Source organism: Diadema setosum, chromosome 8, assembly GCF_964275005.1.
Source record: "Diadema setosum chromosome 8, eeDiaSeto1, whole genome shotgun sequence".
NCBI lineage: Eukaryota > Metazoa > Echinodermata > Echinoidea > Diadematoida > Diadematidae > Diadema > Diadema setosum.
In genome coordinates, this window is record NC_092692.1 from 3231921 (window position 1) to 3251357 (window position 19437).

General features: G+C 39.3%; 1 protein-coding gene across 2 annotated transcripts in view; it reads left to right on the forward strand.

Annotated features, from left to right (window-relative positions):
- The first annotated feature begins 5933 nt into the window (after nt 1-5933).
- Nucleotides 5934-19437, forward strand: part of LOC140231955 (CMP-sialic acid transporter-like) — a 32909-nt gene continuing 19405 nt past the window's right edge. The window contains exons 1-2 of one of the 2 annotated variants that reach the window (XM_072312103.1): nt 5934-6122; nt 16607-16654. In XM_072312103.1, coding sequence (XP_072168204.1) covers nt 6107-6122; nt 16607-16654 — 64 coding nt within the window. In that variant the 5' untranslated portion in view covers nt 5934-6106. The remainder of the gene's footprint in view (nt 6123-16606; nt 16655-19437) is intronic. The other variant, XM_072312104.1, reaches the window with a different exon arrangement.

Here is a 19437-nt window from a genome sequence, read left to right on the forward strand (position 1 = left end):
AAAGAAAGACGTCCTCGAAGCAAATTATCTACACTTTTCAAGTTGAAAAAATTGATGTTCGTAATGAAGAATAAAAAAAAAAGCACGACCTCAAGCAGTGGGGAAACTTGATATCATGGCTTGTGGAAATTTCCACGAAATTTCCACGAAAGCCAGGTGTCAGATAAAGAATGTCGCGCGTACTGCCACCTTGCTTCAGTAGTCGTAAACAGCGTGTACATAGCATGTAAACCAACTGGGAATATTGATGAATGATCAGCCATTTATTTTCCGCCCATGAAGGCCCCCTAACCCACCTTTTAACAAACCAACCCAGAAGCACGTGGAGCATTTATACGTACGTTGAACTTGAAAGACCATCATGACAGAATTACTATAAATTTCGGCCCGGAGAAGGAAAATGGAATATTCACGAATGACGTTTACAAATCCATGGAAATTGAAAAGGCTAAAATGGAACGCATGGCTTTTTAGAAAAAAAAAAATAATAACCCACTGAAACTACCAAAACCTAAATAACAATTTGCATTTGCTTACTCCATCGCACGTTCTTTTTTCTTTTCTTTTTTTTAAACGAAAATTGGAGTTAATTTTCTCTCTGCGGCAATGCTTTGAACGCATCTAATTTTGCATCATTGCCGATGGCCAGCTTCTTAAAGAATTGATACGAATCCTTTCAAATATACGAAACAAAGTCTAAAAATCCTGGATCCTGGCGGTGAATTTCGATGGTATTATAAATCCTGCTCACTATCAAAATTTAATCACCTGTTCCTTGCGCCATTTTACCAACCAACTGTAACTGTTCCTGAAAATTTCATCCTAATCTGTTCCCAAAATTTGACTTATTTTGCGAATAGAGAGACAGACAGGCAGACAAACTAACAAACAAACCAAAGCAGCCAAAAAAAAGAAAAAAATACAACCTTTGGCGGAGGGGGGCATGCATTTCATATCGTTTGTTTTTGCGTAACCGGACAACAAGCGTGACAACAAGCGAGCACGTGTCAGCCTTCCTCAGCCTCCTTCGGCCTCCGTCCCTCTCTTTCCGTCCTCTCTCTCCCTCTCACAATACACTGTACCGTTGTACACGCAGGCAGCTGTAAGTGGCCGCCGGCTGGGTGCTTGTGCATGTATGTGTGGATCCCAAATCAGAGCGCATGCGAGTGAGCAAGTGTGTGATGTGGTGTGTATCAGCTAGTACGTCGCTCTGTTGAGCCGCGTTGTTGTGATCGGTGCGGTGACTGCGTAGATAAATTTTTGCGCTTGTGTAAGTATGTAAACTGCTGCTGCTTTCAACATCTAGCTTCTTTTCTAGCCAGATAATAAAGACTGAAAAAGGCGAGAAATTGGTCCGAACTTAGCTGGTCAAGCAAGTTACCCATGTCGGCAAGTTCACGCGTGGTGTTACCCTTGTCGGCAAGTTTTACCCTTGTCGGCAATTGCTTCTTCAAACCGCACGCTTGTCGGGGCCGACAAGGGTGATATACGCTGGCGAGATCCTCGGGCAGGTGTCTGTGAGAAATGCGTGTTGTAGCAAAATCAACCCGTCCTCAACAGGTTAACATTAGTGACTGAATGTACTTAATCTATGTTCATAATATTTTCCTCATGATATGCCATAATAAAGATACTTGTCCCTTTTAAGTGCTTGATAATGCATGTGTCGTAATCAAAAGCTGTGAATTCATGTGAAGCAGCAGGTGAGCTACCTCTGTGCTAGATTATTTTCCACAGCAATTTTCTTGCAAAATATGTTAAATTATAGTACATATTATTTACTTTTCAGTAGACACATCATGTACGTACCAGATAGTAAAAGAGAATCCAAAAAATACAATTTCCAAACATGACCTACACTGTACATGATTATGTGGGAAAGTTTCACAATCCCCAATTTTTGTTCGGAACATTTTAATATCAGTGGTTGCCTTGGGTACCTGATCTGTCTTCTAAATGAGAAAGAAAAGTATGTCATTGACCCATGAAAACAATGAGATATTCCTTGCTTCTTAGTATATTTTTTTACACAGTGGAATTTGTACATGTTTAGTTAAAAAATGTGCACATTTGGTTGTCCTCTGAACTGGAAAGGTTACCCAATTATAGGAATGTAGATATTTTTCTAGAACACTTTCTACAAAGTTCAAAAATGAGCACCAAACCTAGAAGTAATGACATTTTCTACCTACAGTAGATATGATGCCTGACTCGCTCACAGCACCATCACTTGTATGATTGTCAAACAGACAAATGAAAAGACTTGAGCAAATTTCAAAAGCTCACCAATACAAAATGTATTTCCTTCAAATTCCAGTGTGCTTGTGGACAGTCATGTGTTACTGAATGTGTCATTTCATTTTTTTTTTACCCTTGAGCAAGCTAGCTCATCCTCAGATATAAGACATACCCAAGAGATACTGAATGTAGAGGCATTACACATCAGTGATGTCTGAAAAGGGATTGGGTTTTCTATATGTCCCACTAAATGAACATTTTGAAATCATTTTGCTGTAAATCAGATGGACGCTTTACGTAGTAGAATATTACACAGTGCCATAAAAATGTGCAATCTACTTCTCTGTCTATTTTCAAATGAGAATGAACCACTATCTATAAAAAAAGTAAGCAAACAAATGAATAAATAAAACTGAAATCATTTTCTGTCCTACTTCAAAGAAAGTCCTTTCAAACCTGCAGTGTAACTTAAAAATCCACAGGAAACGAATGCTGATATAAAAGCATAAAATGTATACCTTTCAAGTATGTATATAAATCAGTGGCAGATCTAGAGGGCAGTGTTCCGGGTGTGCACCCCTCTTTATTTATTGTTAGAACAAAAGAAAAAAAATGGGGGCGTGTGCCCCCCCCCCCCCCCACTTTGATTTTTGATTTTGTAAAGGTGCCTCCCCTTTAAGGAATTCCTGGATCTGCCCCTATATATATATATATATATATATATACACATGTATATTATATGTACATGTATATATATTTATACATTTATTTTATTTACTGTATTGATTTATATTTATATATCTATTTATATCAAGGGATTCATGCTCCAAAGATACAAATGACTCTAAAATAAACATGCCCCAAATTGGGTGAAATGGTGAGAAGGTGTAAGAGCGGTTGCTGTGAGAGTGAATCAAATCCAGCCACCCCGTTATTAGGGACAGACCTGGATCAAACTAAATGATGATATATAACAATTTTATCTATATACACATAGTTATATCCATGTTTTCAAGCTACCATATGGAAAAAAAAAGATTCTAGTAGTGCCCTGTTATGTGTTAATTCTTTGCATAGTTGTTTGTGTGTGTGTTTGTAGGTGTGTTATTTTGGTGCAGTAATGATACAAATCATCTTTAATAGTACTTATATGAGTATTAGCCTGTGTTGTCTCCAGATAATAATAATGATAATGATAATGGCCACATTAATACATACATAACAATAAACAGAACTTGCAATAGAGAAAATGTAAAGGAACGGAAACACACACACACAAAGGCACAAGACGCTCACTGTAAACAAAGACAGACAGAACAAACAACAAGAGACAATGGGTAGGGGCAGGTTAGGGGGAGAATGAAGGATACACACGCATATATGCCCCCCAAAAATCATGAAAGTTCTGAATCAACAATTTCAGCGAATTTAGCATGACTACTGGTAGGCAAGTCATACAATGATAAGTAAATTTGAAGAGTTTGTTCGCAACAACCGATAAGTCCATTTTTGAAGATTTCGAAGTACGGTCTCTGTCATGAAGTACAAAATAATACCTTTTAAATGATATGTTGGTCACTACATATAAAGGTACATTTTTGAACTTATGGTCAAAAGAAGCAAAACTTTTCTTATTATTCTCTTCATTTTTCCTGACCTTTAATCGCAAATATCTCCACTTGGCAAATATGGACTTATCGGTTTTTGCAAACAAACTCTTCATGTGTAAATCATTACTTGAGTGTTGTATCTTCACTGATTGGCACATAATTATATGTCTCAAAAGTAAATGTCAAGGAACTGAAATTATTGCTGCGTCCACTTCAATGGAAAGGAGAACGGTGTGATGTGGTGCATTCTGATTATAACATTTTGGCTTATTCCGTTAAAAAACAAAACGAGAAAATAGTTGCCTGACAATGTTTCCCTTTGTATGGTTGCAAATCCATTGAAATCCTTTTTTTTTTTGGGGGGGGGGGGGGGGAGGGCTAGTTTGTGGTTTTCTTTATGAGGCGTAAGAGTCGTATATGAATGTGAGAATGACATTGAGGTGTAAGTTTCATGCTTTTAAAAAGCAGAGCAAGCGCGCCGGAACACTTCTGGTTTTGGGGGGGCAAAATCTCAACGGGGGCACATTGTGACGTTGTGAGATCCTTGGCGCGCGAGCGAAGCGAGTGAGCGGGGGGGGGGGGGGGTGTGGAAAGGGGGATACCCCCCCCCCTAGGGAGCTTTTGTAAAACAGGGTACAAAAGTCGCGTTTATAGACCATTTAAAAGCAAATTTCTAAGGAATTAAACATAGTGAAAAATAATCAGTGCGAAGGACTATGATTATTACATACGGGAGTACGTAATGATGTGATTGTGTGAGATCCTCGGCGAGGGAGCGAATCGACCGAGCGGGGGGAGGGTGTGGGAGGGGGGATCCCCCTCCCACGGTAGGGACTTTTTGTAAAAACAGAGTATAAAAGTCGCGTTTATAGAACATTTAATAGTAAATTTCTAGGGAATTAACATATTGAAAAAATCAGTTGGAAGGACTATGATCTTAACACACAGGGGTATATTATGTGATGGTGTGAGATCCTCGTCGAGGGAGCGAAGCGACCGAGCGGGGGAGGGTGTGCGGGAGGGGGATACCCCCTCCCACGGTAGGACCTTTTTGTAAAAACAGAGTATAAAAGTCGCTTTTATAGAGCATTTTGAATTAAATTTCTGAGGAATTAAACATAGCAAAAGAAATCACTGCGAAGGACTATGATAATAACTTATGAAAACTTTTCATTTTACAATAAGTACGGGCAGAACGAGCGAGCCACTTTTACTTTGCAATTTATCTGAATGTACTCATTAAAAGCTTAAACGTGATCGCATCATTCGAACAATATAAAAATATTCTTATACTGCTAGAAAGCAAAGAAGAAAATGAAATGTGTAAGGTTTACTAAAGGTATGTTTCAGCGGGCACACTCGAGGACACGAGGCTACGATCTATACACTAAATTTACTCATAAGTTACTAGTAGTGTATAGATACAATAATGCATGTTGTTAGTGTATTATAATTTTCGCCCCGTTAGGGGCTAAAATTTTTGCATTTTCAGTTATGAAATTACAACATTTAGACAAGAAATATGCCTTTATTGATCATTTTGGTCTTTAAATCAGTGATTAATTATTTGTTACAGGGGGCACTTTGGGGGGGGGGGGCAAAAACTCGTTTTGCCCCCCCAACATTTTGTTTGGGGGGGCAAGTGCCACCCCTGCCCCCCCGCTTCCGGCGCCCTTGAAGCAGAGGGTTAGGTCACTGTAGGTATGATTCTTTGTCATCTAATAGCCTTCTTTGATTTATCATTACGTAATGTTGTCCCTGTGCGTGGGAGATCAACAAAGAGATTTTTCTCACTATCTTTTTGGAGATCCAGGTATTGAATGACACGGCCGCTTCTGCTTCGGAAGCCGATAAAATCCTTCACTGGCTTCAGTGCCCTTACCATAGTGCCGTTCATGTGATTAACGCCATCTACGTTTGGCTGGTACACTCGCTCGGTCTCCCATGGCGAGCTATGCATGCTTGCAGCTTCCACGTATTTTGTACGTCCGATCCACGCATGAGACTTGTACTGTGCCTTGAACATACATTGGTGCTTGCTGGCTGGCTGAGCTGTGTGATCGCTCGTTCTGATCTGCTACACGATTTTCCCACTCCCTCTGACCGAAGTTCCACCTTATCTACTGATTCCAAGTGACAATTCACCATTGCACGTAGCAGAATACTTGGCGACTACCATTGGTACCTACCATTTTTCTATTTAATCAGAAACGGGCACAGGAGTTCCACATCATAATCGTTAATCTCACATCACCAAGATGGCATCCACCAGTGGTAAGCGTCATCATCATCATGATCATGATCATGAATTCGTTTCCTGGATGGAACTATTCTAATGAAAGGATAGAAGTACACTCTAACGTTATAACTTATATTATCAGTGGAATGCCAACCTCTAACCCATGTTGAGCGTATTTCCAGTTGTTAGCATGGTTGGGTTAGGCAGCCGTGCGCGCGCGCTGCTTAGCTTTTTAGATATTGTTGATCTAAACGTCTTCTGAAGTTCTAGTTGGTTCTACATAAATTTAGAATCTAAATTTCTTTGTAAATTATTTCTGTGTGTGTTGGTCTTGATGTTGTAGATCTAAAGATGTTAGCTAACGTTAGTTCCAGTTTTGTATTGTAAAGTGGAACCGTGGAATCCTTAGGCCTACTCACCATCACTGACAGCCTCAGGCGTGCGTGTGACTATTGAATTCTAAATGACTAACGTTAGAGTCTAGGACCTAGGCAACCTAGATCTAGTTCTAGAACGTTAGAACTCCAAATGTGAAACACTTCTCCTGCCCTGCACATACATGACCATACTAACGTTAATAACAACGTAGGTGGAGTACAGTTGATTCTGAGTAGAACCTAGGGTTCCTATACGGACGGAACTGAAACAGAAACAGCAACAGAAACATATGGCTAGGTATAGATTTGACCGAAAGATCGGTCTGTATCTGGTCGTCGCGGAAATGTTCCGCGGAGACTGCGTCTGGCTTCACGGATCCCCTCCTTATACAGACCGAAGTCAATGATGCCGGCTCCTGTGTGGAGCGGTCGCGCACAGATCAAACGTTACGATAAACCAAATTTCAGACAGCTTTATTTAATTACATTCGAACAAGTTTGACATGACATGACACATTTTGCAGCAATATTTGGGGTAAATTTCTCACATATTGTGCAATCGAAATACTCACAGTAACTAGGTTATAACGTAGAAATTCTATCAATATCGCAACATCGCCGTTCGCAAGCTGTAAGTCGCCATTTTGAATCTGTTAGCCAATCACATGCGAGGTACGTGTTTTAATAAAAAAAACACGTAGAAACTACCTCACATGTGATTGGCTAATGGATTCATATGTTTCTGCAGTTTGAACGTGACGACGCGACGGGCTGGTTGATGTGTGTTTTACGTTGAAAATTCTACCAAAGTGTTGGATTATTCATTAATCTGGTGAGTGTAGTGCATTCTTGAAATGTTGATTTTGCTATACAAGCTTAAATTTGCTGACCTAGGGCCGTGAATTAGACGCAATCGAGAAGGGTGAGGTATCTCACCCAATTTTCCATAGAGACAGTGGTTAAGAACATCCACACAGCGATGTGTACTATTAACTTCCGTCTGTCTACGGAGGAGAGCGATAATGTCAAAAAAATAAAAGACTCCTGCGGACAGACGGATCTTTCTGTCTAGGTATAACTATACACAGCCCTGTCGCTGTACACAAGTGTAAGTCGCGACAGGGCTGTACGGTGTGGACACTCTGTAATCTCTGTATTCCGGGGCGCCGACGCGATTTTGAATTTACTGCACCATATTTGTTACTAAGACTACATAAGGTGAGAACTTTATCTATTTAGCTACCGTTTTCAGCTATTGATAGTATACTCATTTTATAACTTACCAAAAATTGCACCTTTTTTAATCCTGTACGCCGCAGAAATCGTAGAAATTGCAGAAATGATTCGAAATGTCGGCGCAGCACTGGGCAAAGAGGGCGCTGTCGACTTCGCGGGCGTACAAACTCTAGCAGCACAATTTGCATCGTTCAAAGCTGGGAAAGGTTTATTTTGAATGGCCCCGCGATGATCACAGCATTCCGGGTTAAGATTGGACTTTTTGCTCAGTGTATGTTGCGTGAGGGCTCACTATGGACTGAAATACCATGCTCATAGTCCAAGTATCTCAATTCACGTGAGTGATTCGTAAAATTTGTGAAAAGAATGTAGAAATTTTCAATAGTTTTGTTGTTGTGTGGCCGTGTTTGAGGGGTTTAGTAGATATGTGTATGGGGTTCCGTAGATATTTGTATCACACACCGTCAGAACCCCTGCTAGCTTAGCGCACGGGGTCTGGTCGGGCTAGTCTAGGTATAGATTAGACAGAAAGATCCGTCTGTCCGGAGGAGTCTTTTACTTTTATGACGTTATCGCTCTCCTCCGTAGACAGACGGAAGTTGGTAGTATACATCGCTTAACCACTGTCTCTGTGGAGAATTGGGTGACGTACCTCGCCCTTCTCGATTGCGTTTAATTCACGGCCCTAGGTCGCCAAATTTAAGCTTGTATAGAAAAATCAACATTTCAAGTATGCATTGCACTCACCAGATTAATGATATATCCAACATTTTTGTAACTGTTAGAATTTTCATGAAAAAAGATGCAACTACCAGTGGTCGTACCAGCTCTTCAACATATGAATCCATTAGCCAATCACATGCGAGGTAGATTTCTACGTGTTTTTTATTAAAACAAGTACCTTGCATGTGATTGGCTAACGGATTCAAAATGGCGACTTGTAGCTAGCGAACAGCGATGTTGCGATATGGATACAAATTTCTGCGATATACAATTGTAACCTAGTTACTGTGAGTATTTCGATTGCACAATGTATTTCGATTACCCCAAATATTGCTGCATAATGTGCCATGTCATGTCAAACTTGTTTGAATGTAAAAAAGCTGTCTGAAATTTGGTTTATCGTAACGTTTGATCTGTGCGCGACCGCTGGCAGTGTATCCCCACAAGAGCCAGCATCATTGCCTTCGGTCTGTATAAGGAGGGGATCCGTGAAGCCAGACGCAGTCTCCGCGGAACATTTCCCTGACGACCAGCCAGATACAGACTGATCTTTCGGTCAAGGTATAGATCTAATACACATAAGATCAATGTTTCCACAGCACAGCAGCTGCACAGCTAGCCTTTGACCGAAAGATCGGTCTGTATCTGGTCGTCCGGGATATGTTTCGCAGAGACTGCGTCTGGCTTCACGGATCCCCTCCTCGTCTAAGGAGGTCCTTGTCTAAGGAGGAGAGTGATAACGTCAAAAAAATAAAAGACTCTTCCAGACAGACAGATCTTTCTGTCTGAGCTAGCCTGTGAGAGGCCAGTTAGATACAGCCCCATCAACACGTAATGTTCATCATGGTATTCAAGCACTACCATGTCAATTACGATGAACATGACTTGAAAATTTTCCTACAGAACTTTTTTTCTGGACAACTTTGTTTCCTTAAAATGATCTAGTTTCACTTCCTTCTTGTCTTTTCTCCTGTTTTGTTTTGTTTTGTTTTTGTCTTGTCACAAACGTTTGTTTAACTGCAAGATTTCTTCGAAGGCCCACAAGTTACTGGATACAGCCATACTGTACATATCTATAGGCCTACACTACAGAGAACTACTTTGAGAAAACATGTCACATTTAAAATAGATGAACGTTTTTGACAAGACCGCAAAAATGCGAGTAGAGAAAAGAGTACAGATGATAAGAATGAATTGGAAACCATTTTAAGAAAATTAAGTTGTCTAGAATGCTAGAAAAAAAAGTTATTTGAAGGGCGGCGTTTGTGAGCAGCTGAAGTCTCGATGTACCAAAACTCCATCCTAGTGTTAATGATAATCAGTACGAAGTCCCCTAATAAATTGTAATATTACTATTGATTTTAAATCCAACTTATTTTAATATGAAATAACGATGATGAGAATGGAGTGAAAAAACATTTTAGAAAAATAAAGCTGTCAAAGGGTATGATAAATGAGGCTGTTTTCATTGTTTTGCAAGGTGATGGTATGTGGTGTACTCATACTCTGTGTGTTGATATCTAGCTACACACACACAACATGCTTCCCATACACATCCAGCTTCTCCATGTGTATGGATATTTACAGTGTAGTGACACACATACGTGGATGTATCCAGCTGCTCAGAATGTGGCTACAAACACGCGCGTCTGGTTGGATGGTAAAGACACGCATGTGGTCATATACACAGGCCTTGAAATAGGATTTTGGAGGGGCAAGGCCATTTAGAAAAGGGCACTTTTTCCAAGAGGCCAGCCATTAAAGGGCACTTAGGTCAGTCAGAGGGGCACCAAGGCCACATTAAAGGAAAGGGCATGTTGGGTGTTTATACGTGATGTAAATGCCCCATAGAGCTGTATGCTATCGACCGTGCTGCTACACTCCAGCAGCGCACGCACGCATAAGATCTCTCCGCAGCAGACGACATTAGGCAGTAGGTCTTACGCAATACGATGTAGGTTCTGTAATACGGTACGTTCTCAACGCATATGCCGCGCTTACTTTGGAGCACTTCTGGCGCCATTTTGCTTTGAGCATGCGGGCATGAATGCAGAGCGAGAGAGATGGCAATGCTCGCAGCCGTCCGACAGGCCTGGCATTTTTTAGGATGGCTTGCAACCACTTGCTCCGGCCCGCCGCTGCCTAGCTAGTAACTCTATGGCCGCTGGGCTGCGGAGGCAGTCGGGACGGTAAAAGCCGGTTGGGCGTACATGTATGTACACGTCGTCTCGTATTTCGGAAAGATACTTTGAGTTTGAATCAGATATATTGGGACGCGAGTGAACTGAAGGTATGATATTTGAGATCAGGAAAGTTGTTCAAGCTTATTAAAGTGTAGACTTTGAGAAAGGGCATATTATACGTCATAAATAATAACTTTCATTCTAAAAGGGCACCACGGCTACAAGAAAAAGGGCACATTTTTTTTGGCCGTAACTTTGATCAAGGAAAAAAAGGCATTGCGGCCAACGAGAGGGGCACCAACGGCCATGGCCGTCGGTGGCCGTCGGTTAATTCGAGGCCTGTATACAGTAGCCGCACCGGAGCAGTGGCAGCTAGAAAGTGGTACTGGTACCATGCGTATCCTGAAAGCCTAAACATCTGGTACACAATATACGAGTAAGCACAACCGAACATACAGTTTCCAGGTTATGTTTGTGAGAATATGCACGCACTTCGATATGCACATGTTCACCTATATATTGTATACAGCCAAAGTCCTGATATAATAATAATAATAATAATACAGGGTACTTATAATGCGCAAGTTACACATAGTTAACGTGCTCAAGGCGCAGTAGAAGAGTAAGTTACATTGTATGAAATACAAAAATCCTTACACAAACATGCACATGAAAATGAATGACACAATAATGATAATGAAAAAATACACATCATAAAATACAATTCTACTGGAAAATGGTCATGAACAAATGAGTCTTGAGGGCAACTTTAAAGGAGTCAGCATTCGAAATGTGACGGATAGCTTGAGGCAACTGTTTCCACAGGTAAGGTCCAGCATGTGCAAATGACCGATCCCCCCGTGATTTCTTCGTTTTTGGAACAACAAGCAATCTACAATCGGATGACCTTAAACATCTGGAAGGTTTATAAAATGTCAGTAAATTAACATTGTACTCTGGGGCAGATCCGTGTACGCAATGAAAAACAAATAATAATAGTTTAAATACAATGTGAGATTCAACAGGTAACCAATGCAATGAGGACAAAACAGGGGTAATGTGAGTATTTCTCCTGGTAAGGGTAACAATGCAGGCTGCTGAATTTTGCAATTTTTGTAACCGTGAAAGTTGAGATTGTGGTAGCTGAAATAGGAGTGCATTACCAAAGTCAAGTCGGGATGATATAAGAGCATGAACTATTTTTTGTGTGGCTGAACAAGTTAAATACTTGCGAATAATGCCCAAATTGCGTAACTATGTGTCAAGACTCTGCCATGTAGCGTTGCAATTGATGCTTATCAATCGCAAGTCTCCTGATCAATTATAACCTTGCAATTGATTTTAAATCCATCCAACAGAACAGAGAGGGGTGAGAATGGAATGAAAAACAATATGTGAAAATAAAGATGTCCAGTAGTAGAAGGTACATTTTATGCTAAAATGAGGTTATTTACTTTGCTTAACGAGGTGGTGTGTGATTTACATCGCATGATAATGTGGCTGCAGTGATATCCAGACTCCTTTATGTGTAGGGATGCAGTCTAGTGTATCAATACATGCGAGTGGCTATACCCAGTTTCTTCGGCCATGGATACAACCACGCCGTATACTGCCTTCTCAGAATAGATGTCTAAGTGTGTAATTTACAGCCCTGTTTCATTTTACAGGATGGCCTAAGTAGCTATGGCAACAATGCCAACTGTAACTGTTTGAATAATTATGTTATGATAGCAGTTAGACTTCTACTACTTACTGTAGATGTTTACAATCTGATTCATTGACCTGGTGTAGAACATATTTTAGTGAACGTCCATAAAGAATCTGATTAAAAATCATTCAAAGATGAATTTCCCAAGGCAACCAATTTGCAGTGTAATCATATGACAATCAATTGAAATTGACCCATATTTTTTTTCCAGAGAAGAAAAAATGATTGACAGCAGTATCTAATTACAATATTATTGATCAGTGGATTAGTCATTGCTTTAGTCAAATTTCCAGTCAGTGAATGGATAACATCATCATCGTGATGGTGGACCATTTGTGAAACCTTGCAATGGCCAGGGTATTCTCAGGAATATCCTCCTTCAGGAGAACAGTTTCATTTAAATGGCCAAGGAGGAAAGAAGGGCGTTACGACGCACTGCATTCAGGAGGCATAGAGACATTGAAGGTGCGTATAGGTGCATTTGAGCGCTGACATACTTTAGTATCCATGTAAATATCTCGAATTCCAAAAAACCAATATGCACCAAAATACAGGAAATACAATAATCGCTCACAATAATTTGAACCAAATTGGTAATGAGAAAAAGTTTATATCCACATCGATCTGCACTTCATCACTCAAAATAACTCACACGTTGCGAGCATCATGGGGTATGCTGCTAACACAATCTGAACCTGAAGTTAGCCATCTAATTTTACGCAAAAATGAGATGTTTTCATGCCGTCACTCAGATCAACTTGCTATTTCCAAGCTTCAAGGCATATGCTGCTTACACAATGTGAAACTGAAGTTAGCTATCAAATTTTATGTGAACATGTGGGTACCAGAATTTGATGCCAACCTTCAGTTAATATGCTGTGGAGCTTGCAAAGAGTGACTTGCTGTGAGCATGCAAGTCAACATCGATATCAATGATTCCTGATAACAGATTTATATGAGTGAATGGAGATTAGATATAACTGGTTTACACATATTTCTTGTAATTTTATTGCAGTTTGGTTACATGTGGAATTTATGATATGTACACATGAACACAAAAAGTACATTAACGTCGGTGCATCTAGTTGTGCATAGCTAATTGGTCATGGGCATGTTGTGGATGCAACAAAAATGGCTAGCACAGAATCAAGTTTAATGTACAGGCATTAGTCTGGAAACACTTTGACTAATAGAATGCATTATCAGATCATGACTTGTCAGGAATGTGAAATACTGTATGCGTCATCAGAGTTTAGACTTAAAGGACAAATTCACCTTCATAGACATGTGGGTTGAGTGAATGCATATTAGTAGAACACATCAGTGAGAGTTTGAGGAAAATCGGACAATCCGTTCAAAAGTTATGAATTCTTGAAGTTTTTGCTCAGTCACGGCTGGATGAGAAGGCTACTATAGCTTGTGATGTCACATGTGTACAACAATGTAAAGAAAGAATAAAGAAAAATGACATCTTTCACTTTTCTCTCATAACAACGAATACTCGTCTTCTCTCTTTCAGAAGGCACAGGGAATAATATTACCCTTAACATACGTCAGTAACAAGTCAAAGAAATGCGCACTTTATTCAAAAAGTAAAGTTTTGTGAAATTCTCTTTTTATTTTCCTTATATCGTTGTACGCGTGTGACATCATACACTGTAGTAGTCTCCTCATCCAGCAGTGACTGCGCAGATACTTTAGAAATTCATAGCTTTTGAACGGATTGTCCGATTTTCCCCAAATTTTCACTGATGTGTTCTACTAATATTGTTGTATTCACTCAATCAACATGTATAAAGGTGAACTTGTCCTTTAAAAGTGTTGTTTCAAGGAGGATTTAAATCCTGAAATGACATCAGGGGGTGTTTCATCAACATTAGTCAGCGCTGACAAACGTTGATGAAACACCCCCCAGGGCCTTGCATTTCAAACCCTATACTGGGATCATGCTAAATGTTCATCCCTCTCATACTGGTCATCATCATGTTTGGTGTTCTTGGATGTTTTGTGGTGTGATCTGTTTTCTTTGTGCTGATGACAGCCATGTGTATGTAGATCATGACAAGAGGCCATTGAAGCTAATAACTGCGGTGCGTTGGTTGATATGCCAGTTATGATTGCTTTATACACAGGCCGTACCCATATTGCTGTACAGTGTATTCTGTTTGTACGTCTGTCAGTCTAATGGACTGCTCCATATTTCTAGTCCTAAAACTTAAAATGCAGCTGATTGACAAAATTTCATGAATTTAAATGAGATGAAAACTTATCATATATCTGAGCCATCAAGAACATGAAAGTGGCTAGGCAGGTTTTACCAACTTTGGCATAACATAAGCACTGTATCCAGCTTCAAGTGCCGCCAATGGTATGCACTTACTGTTAGACTAGTATGATAAATGAACAGAATATTTATATATATTTCTTGACTTCATATTTGATGAAAGAAGATAGTAAATCTTTAAATCAGAGATGTTACCCTCAAGTAGTCACCCGGGGCAGAACAGAATGATTTTAACTTGAGTGTACAAATTTTTTTAGAAACATTTTTTTTGGCACTTTTATGCCTCGAGTCTCATGTGTGTTATGTATAAATGTGTGATAGCCTACCATAGATGTGCAAGTATACTCTCCAGAGGTTTTGCAAAGTACAGGAAGAAGAAGAAGAAGAGTATTTAGAACGACATATACCACCTTTAAAATGAGAAAGAAAGATGATGGATACGTGCCAGTTACTGTACAATGTCAAAACTGCATCTGCTCTAACTTAAGTAAGGAGACAAGAGCCAGTGTTAGTTGTCTATTTTTTGGAGCAAGATAATGTTATCACAACCTGAAACTGTCCAAACAGTTTCATATTCAAGGTAGAGAATAATGTATTGATTGAGCACGTCAGTGCCCCTTATTCATCATGTTGTTCGTGTGGAATGAAGATCACTGTTCAATCAAACAAGCTGATTTAAATCCTGTTTGAACAGTTCAAAGTGCATGATGCTGTGTACTTAAGTGGATACAAAAATGTATCCTATATTGTAAAAATGAATGAAATGAATGTGGGTTAGGTTTACATAGAATTTAATCTGATACAGGTTTTTAGTCATACACTGTACATTGTACAGACATAAAAATCTGCATGAACGCGGAAAGCATAGCTACAGCACTTAGCCTACAGGTGTTTTGATAAAGCAGGACCCAATTGCATGCTAGACTTTGATGCTGTGACCTGATGAGCTTTAGTTTCATCAGTTGTCTGTTCATTACAACTGTAGATATTGGAACCAGAATCATAAAGGTAGGGACATCTGTACATATGTAGGTCAGAGATGATAATCGGGAAAGATATTGTACAGCAGGAAATACAGTCACAGCATTCAAGGACTGCTTTACCACACATTCTTTATGGTTCTCAACATGCTTGGCCATAGTAAAAACTTACATGTAAAGGTGCATGGTCCCGGTAGTGTAGAGGGCGCTGTTGATGATACTGCCGATTACCGTTAGCATTGATACGAAGATTACCAAAGTTGAGCTGTCATCAAGAGTAAAGTGCGTAGGTGTTGCTAAGTAACGTTGCCTTCGTTGTCTTCTCTGCGCATCACGCAGTCTGTAGTAATGCCAGGGTGCGTGCATATGTGCTTGTTATTATGACATCACAAAAGAAGTTTGCTAAAGCTGTCATCCCCCTCAGCCGAATCATGGGCCGAACTGTGATCGGACCACTGACTGCAGTGAATCGGACTTCTTCAGACTCGGGGAAGTGGGCCAAAGCGTAAGCGCCAAAGAGGAGTCGATAGCATAGGTCTCTATGGGAAACTTGCGCCGTGCGCCCGCGTACGCATTTGACTAAAACACTGGGACCATGCACCTTTAAAAGAAAAATGAGAATAAATAACCACCATCAGGGGCCATGGAACAAGGAGTGCTTGGGGGGCTGCAGGTCCCTACATGTTTGGCTCTTTAAAAAAGAACAACAACTACATGTTGTACCAGTACAACTACTACTACAACTACCTTGTACCACTACAACTACAACTACAACTACAGCTATAACAAAATAATACCAAAAAAAACAAAACAAAACATGATTTTCCAAGGGTTCTGTCCAGATATTCGAGTTGAAATGGTGGGGGCACCATTGACCCTCAACACTCCCGTCCTGCAGTTCCTCCCCCACACACACTAAGAAAAAACATTCAGACCATACTAAGATTGAGAAAGAGACATACGCTGACTATTGTACATTGTATACTGCACAGTGGTCTCATGTCATTATCTCTGACTGTCTCCACTAGAATCCAACAGCAGCACATCTCAAGTCTCTACAGCCACAAGAAAGAGTGGTAAGGAGTGTACAACTTTATAATCTGTACTACAAATTACCTTTTCATCATGGCAAAATCTTGGTGTGAAAAAAAAAGTCTTTTAATCCTTCGCAAGGTAAAATGCAGTGGTAGTTTCGCAAAGCTCTCCATATCTTAAGCTTGGTTGGTGTAAGATTGGATACAGGGTGCAAGTGTTCTTCTTTTTTCCTTTCTCTCTACTTTATATGTTCTATCGATATTTTCTGAATGAAGGGCATATTTGTGTTAGTAATGTTTGTATTTTATTGCTGCCAGGTATTACCCAATTCCACTTGTGACTTGTTTAAAGGGATGGTATAGTATTGGTGGAGGTGAGGATTGAGCTTTCCACTTTTTGTGAGATACTTAGAAACCACTTATGAAATGCTGCAGAGTATACCATTCTAAGAGGAATTCAAAGGTCATTTGTTGAAAATTAGTTTTGAAATGCCTGAGATATCCAAACACAAAGTGAAACAAAGTGATCCTAATAAAAGGTGTGTCCCACTTTTTATTAGGATTGCTTTGATTTCGATATTTCGGCCATTTCAAACCAATTTTCATCACGTAAACATTGAATTCTTCTTGGAATGATATGTTCTTTCATATTTCATAAGAAGTTTCTCATTATCTCACAAAAAAGTTACAAATCTGAAGCCAGGTCTCAACAAAAACTATACCATCCCTTTAAAATAGTCCACTAGAAAGTGATGCAAGTATAACTTCCCGCCTGCATGTCTGTCCATCTTCATATGTATTTCTCTGTCTATCTTGTATGTGGGATCCAGTGAGCTTGCTAATTGGGTACAAAGCTAATGTGTGTTTCAAGTGGCATTCCTTCTGTGTGAAATATGGCAATATTAATCTTTCAGAGTATCTCTTGAAGTATGAATCATATAATGCTTCTCATATTTGTCATCATTCTGGCTTCCTATTGTGTAAACATCAGTATTTTCGCACGATTAATTTTTCATGCTGAGTGGCTCAAAAAATGTACGCGCAGGTTCTTGAATTCACGCTGTACAGTTATCGGCCCATTCAAAATGTGCAGAGAAACTTGTCAAAATACTTGTGTGGGTTTTAGAATTCGCGCTAGCCAGAAGTAGCGTGAAATATGCGAAAATTAATGTACTGCAAAAGTTTCAGTGTTTACAGTATTTGTTTGGGGTATGACACAGTATCTGCTTATGTCTTTTTTTTTTTTTTCCCAAGACATTCTTCTCTATGAGTGTTTATGTTTTTGTTTCTCTCATTTTTGTGCATGTTGAGAACCAAGTACATTATCTACATTACATCATCTATTGCTCACTAAAATTGCTACAAATGCAAACATGTTATTTTACATTGTATTTAATCATAAAGTTTCAGTACAGCATCATAATGTCTTTTTGCATTGTGTCATGATGGGTAGAGTTTTTCAGAAGCAGTCATACTCCATGCATGAAATACCAGCCAAAGATTTTGTTTACATAATTATTTTGTCTTATTTTGTTTCATTTTAGTGCATGACAAGTTGACCTTGAGTAACATGGTGTAGGCCTTAGAAATCTTCATGATATGACAAAGATGTGTAAACTGCAACCCAGGGGCCCATTTCATAAAAGATGTTTGGATAGCAACGCTTGCTGGAATGGCAACTTCCCATAGCAACAGCCAATCAGGAAGCTTGATTGTTTGTCGTTTCTGTGACAATGGCTATTCCAGCAAGAGTTTATATCGTATCAACTTTTTATGAAATTGGGCCCAGAACAATGTTTTTTCAGATTGCATGAATACGCCCTCTTCTCCATCATGATTTATGATACTTTTTATGTCCTATGAGTGTTCTATGATACCATTAAAAGGATTTGTGTGAAACCTCACTCCAGCTTTGAAATTGACACAAAGGTGCACTAGAGAAACACAAGGTCAGATGTAATGAATCTCATTTTTCTTTATTACAGTGTATAACATCATTTTTATGACATGTATCATGATCACAAATACTGATTGATTTTGTGGCAAAAAAAGCACATCCACTGCTGATATTCATGGCTCCAAGCATAACAATGAGTAAATGTGTGCATGATGGAAAAGGCTACATTATAGCTTATTCTATAAAAATTGTCTTCACGCTAAGTTTCGTTTTCATTGGTCACTTCCTCCTTTGAATGGTTTCATCAACAAATCTCATTACATAAACCTCAATGTTGACTTACGGCAGTCGTAAACTAGCATCTTGAGAATTGTGTCCCTTCACTCCTAGCAGTAATTGCACAGTTATTGCAACAGCAGTGTGAAAGCTACCGTACCACTTTTCCGGTATGATATCAATAAAAACACAGGACATTTCGTTAAAGGTACAGCTTACCATTGGGAGCAGTGATTTTAAAAATGTTCACATTTGATGCATATGTGTAGGTCAGTTATATCACAAAACATCCCATCTCATAAAAATTTTGCAATAAAACCCAAAATATATGGAAAAGATTTGGAGATATCACCGTTATCCTTAGTAAACCATAACTGTAGACGGTTTCATCTAAAAACAATCTTATAACTATTGTTTGCATTTTGAATATTTAACAATTTAATTAACATTGATTATCCTGATGAAAATTTTTGCATTAGTTGTTTCTGTCCATAACTCACATTTTAGAACTATTTTGAAGCACTAAAGCTGGGTTTTTGTTTCACCTGCAAATGGTACATAATTCAATTCAATCAATTTAATTCCTTTAATTCAATTCCTCTAAGATTTGTGTGTTTGTCAATTAGAGACATGTGAGGGTAGGATAACACCT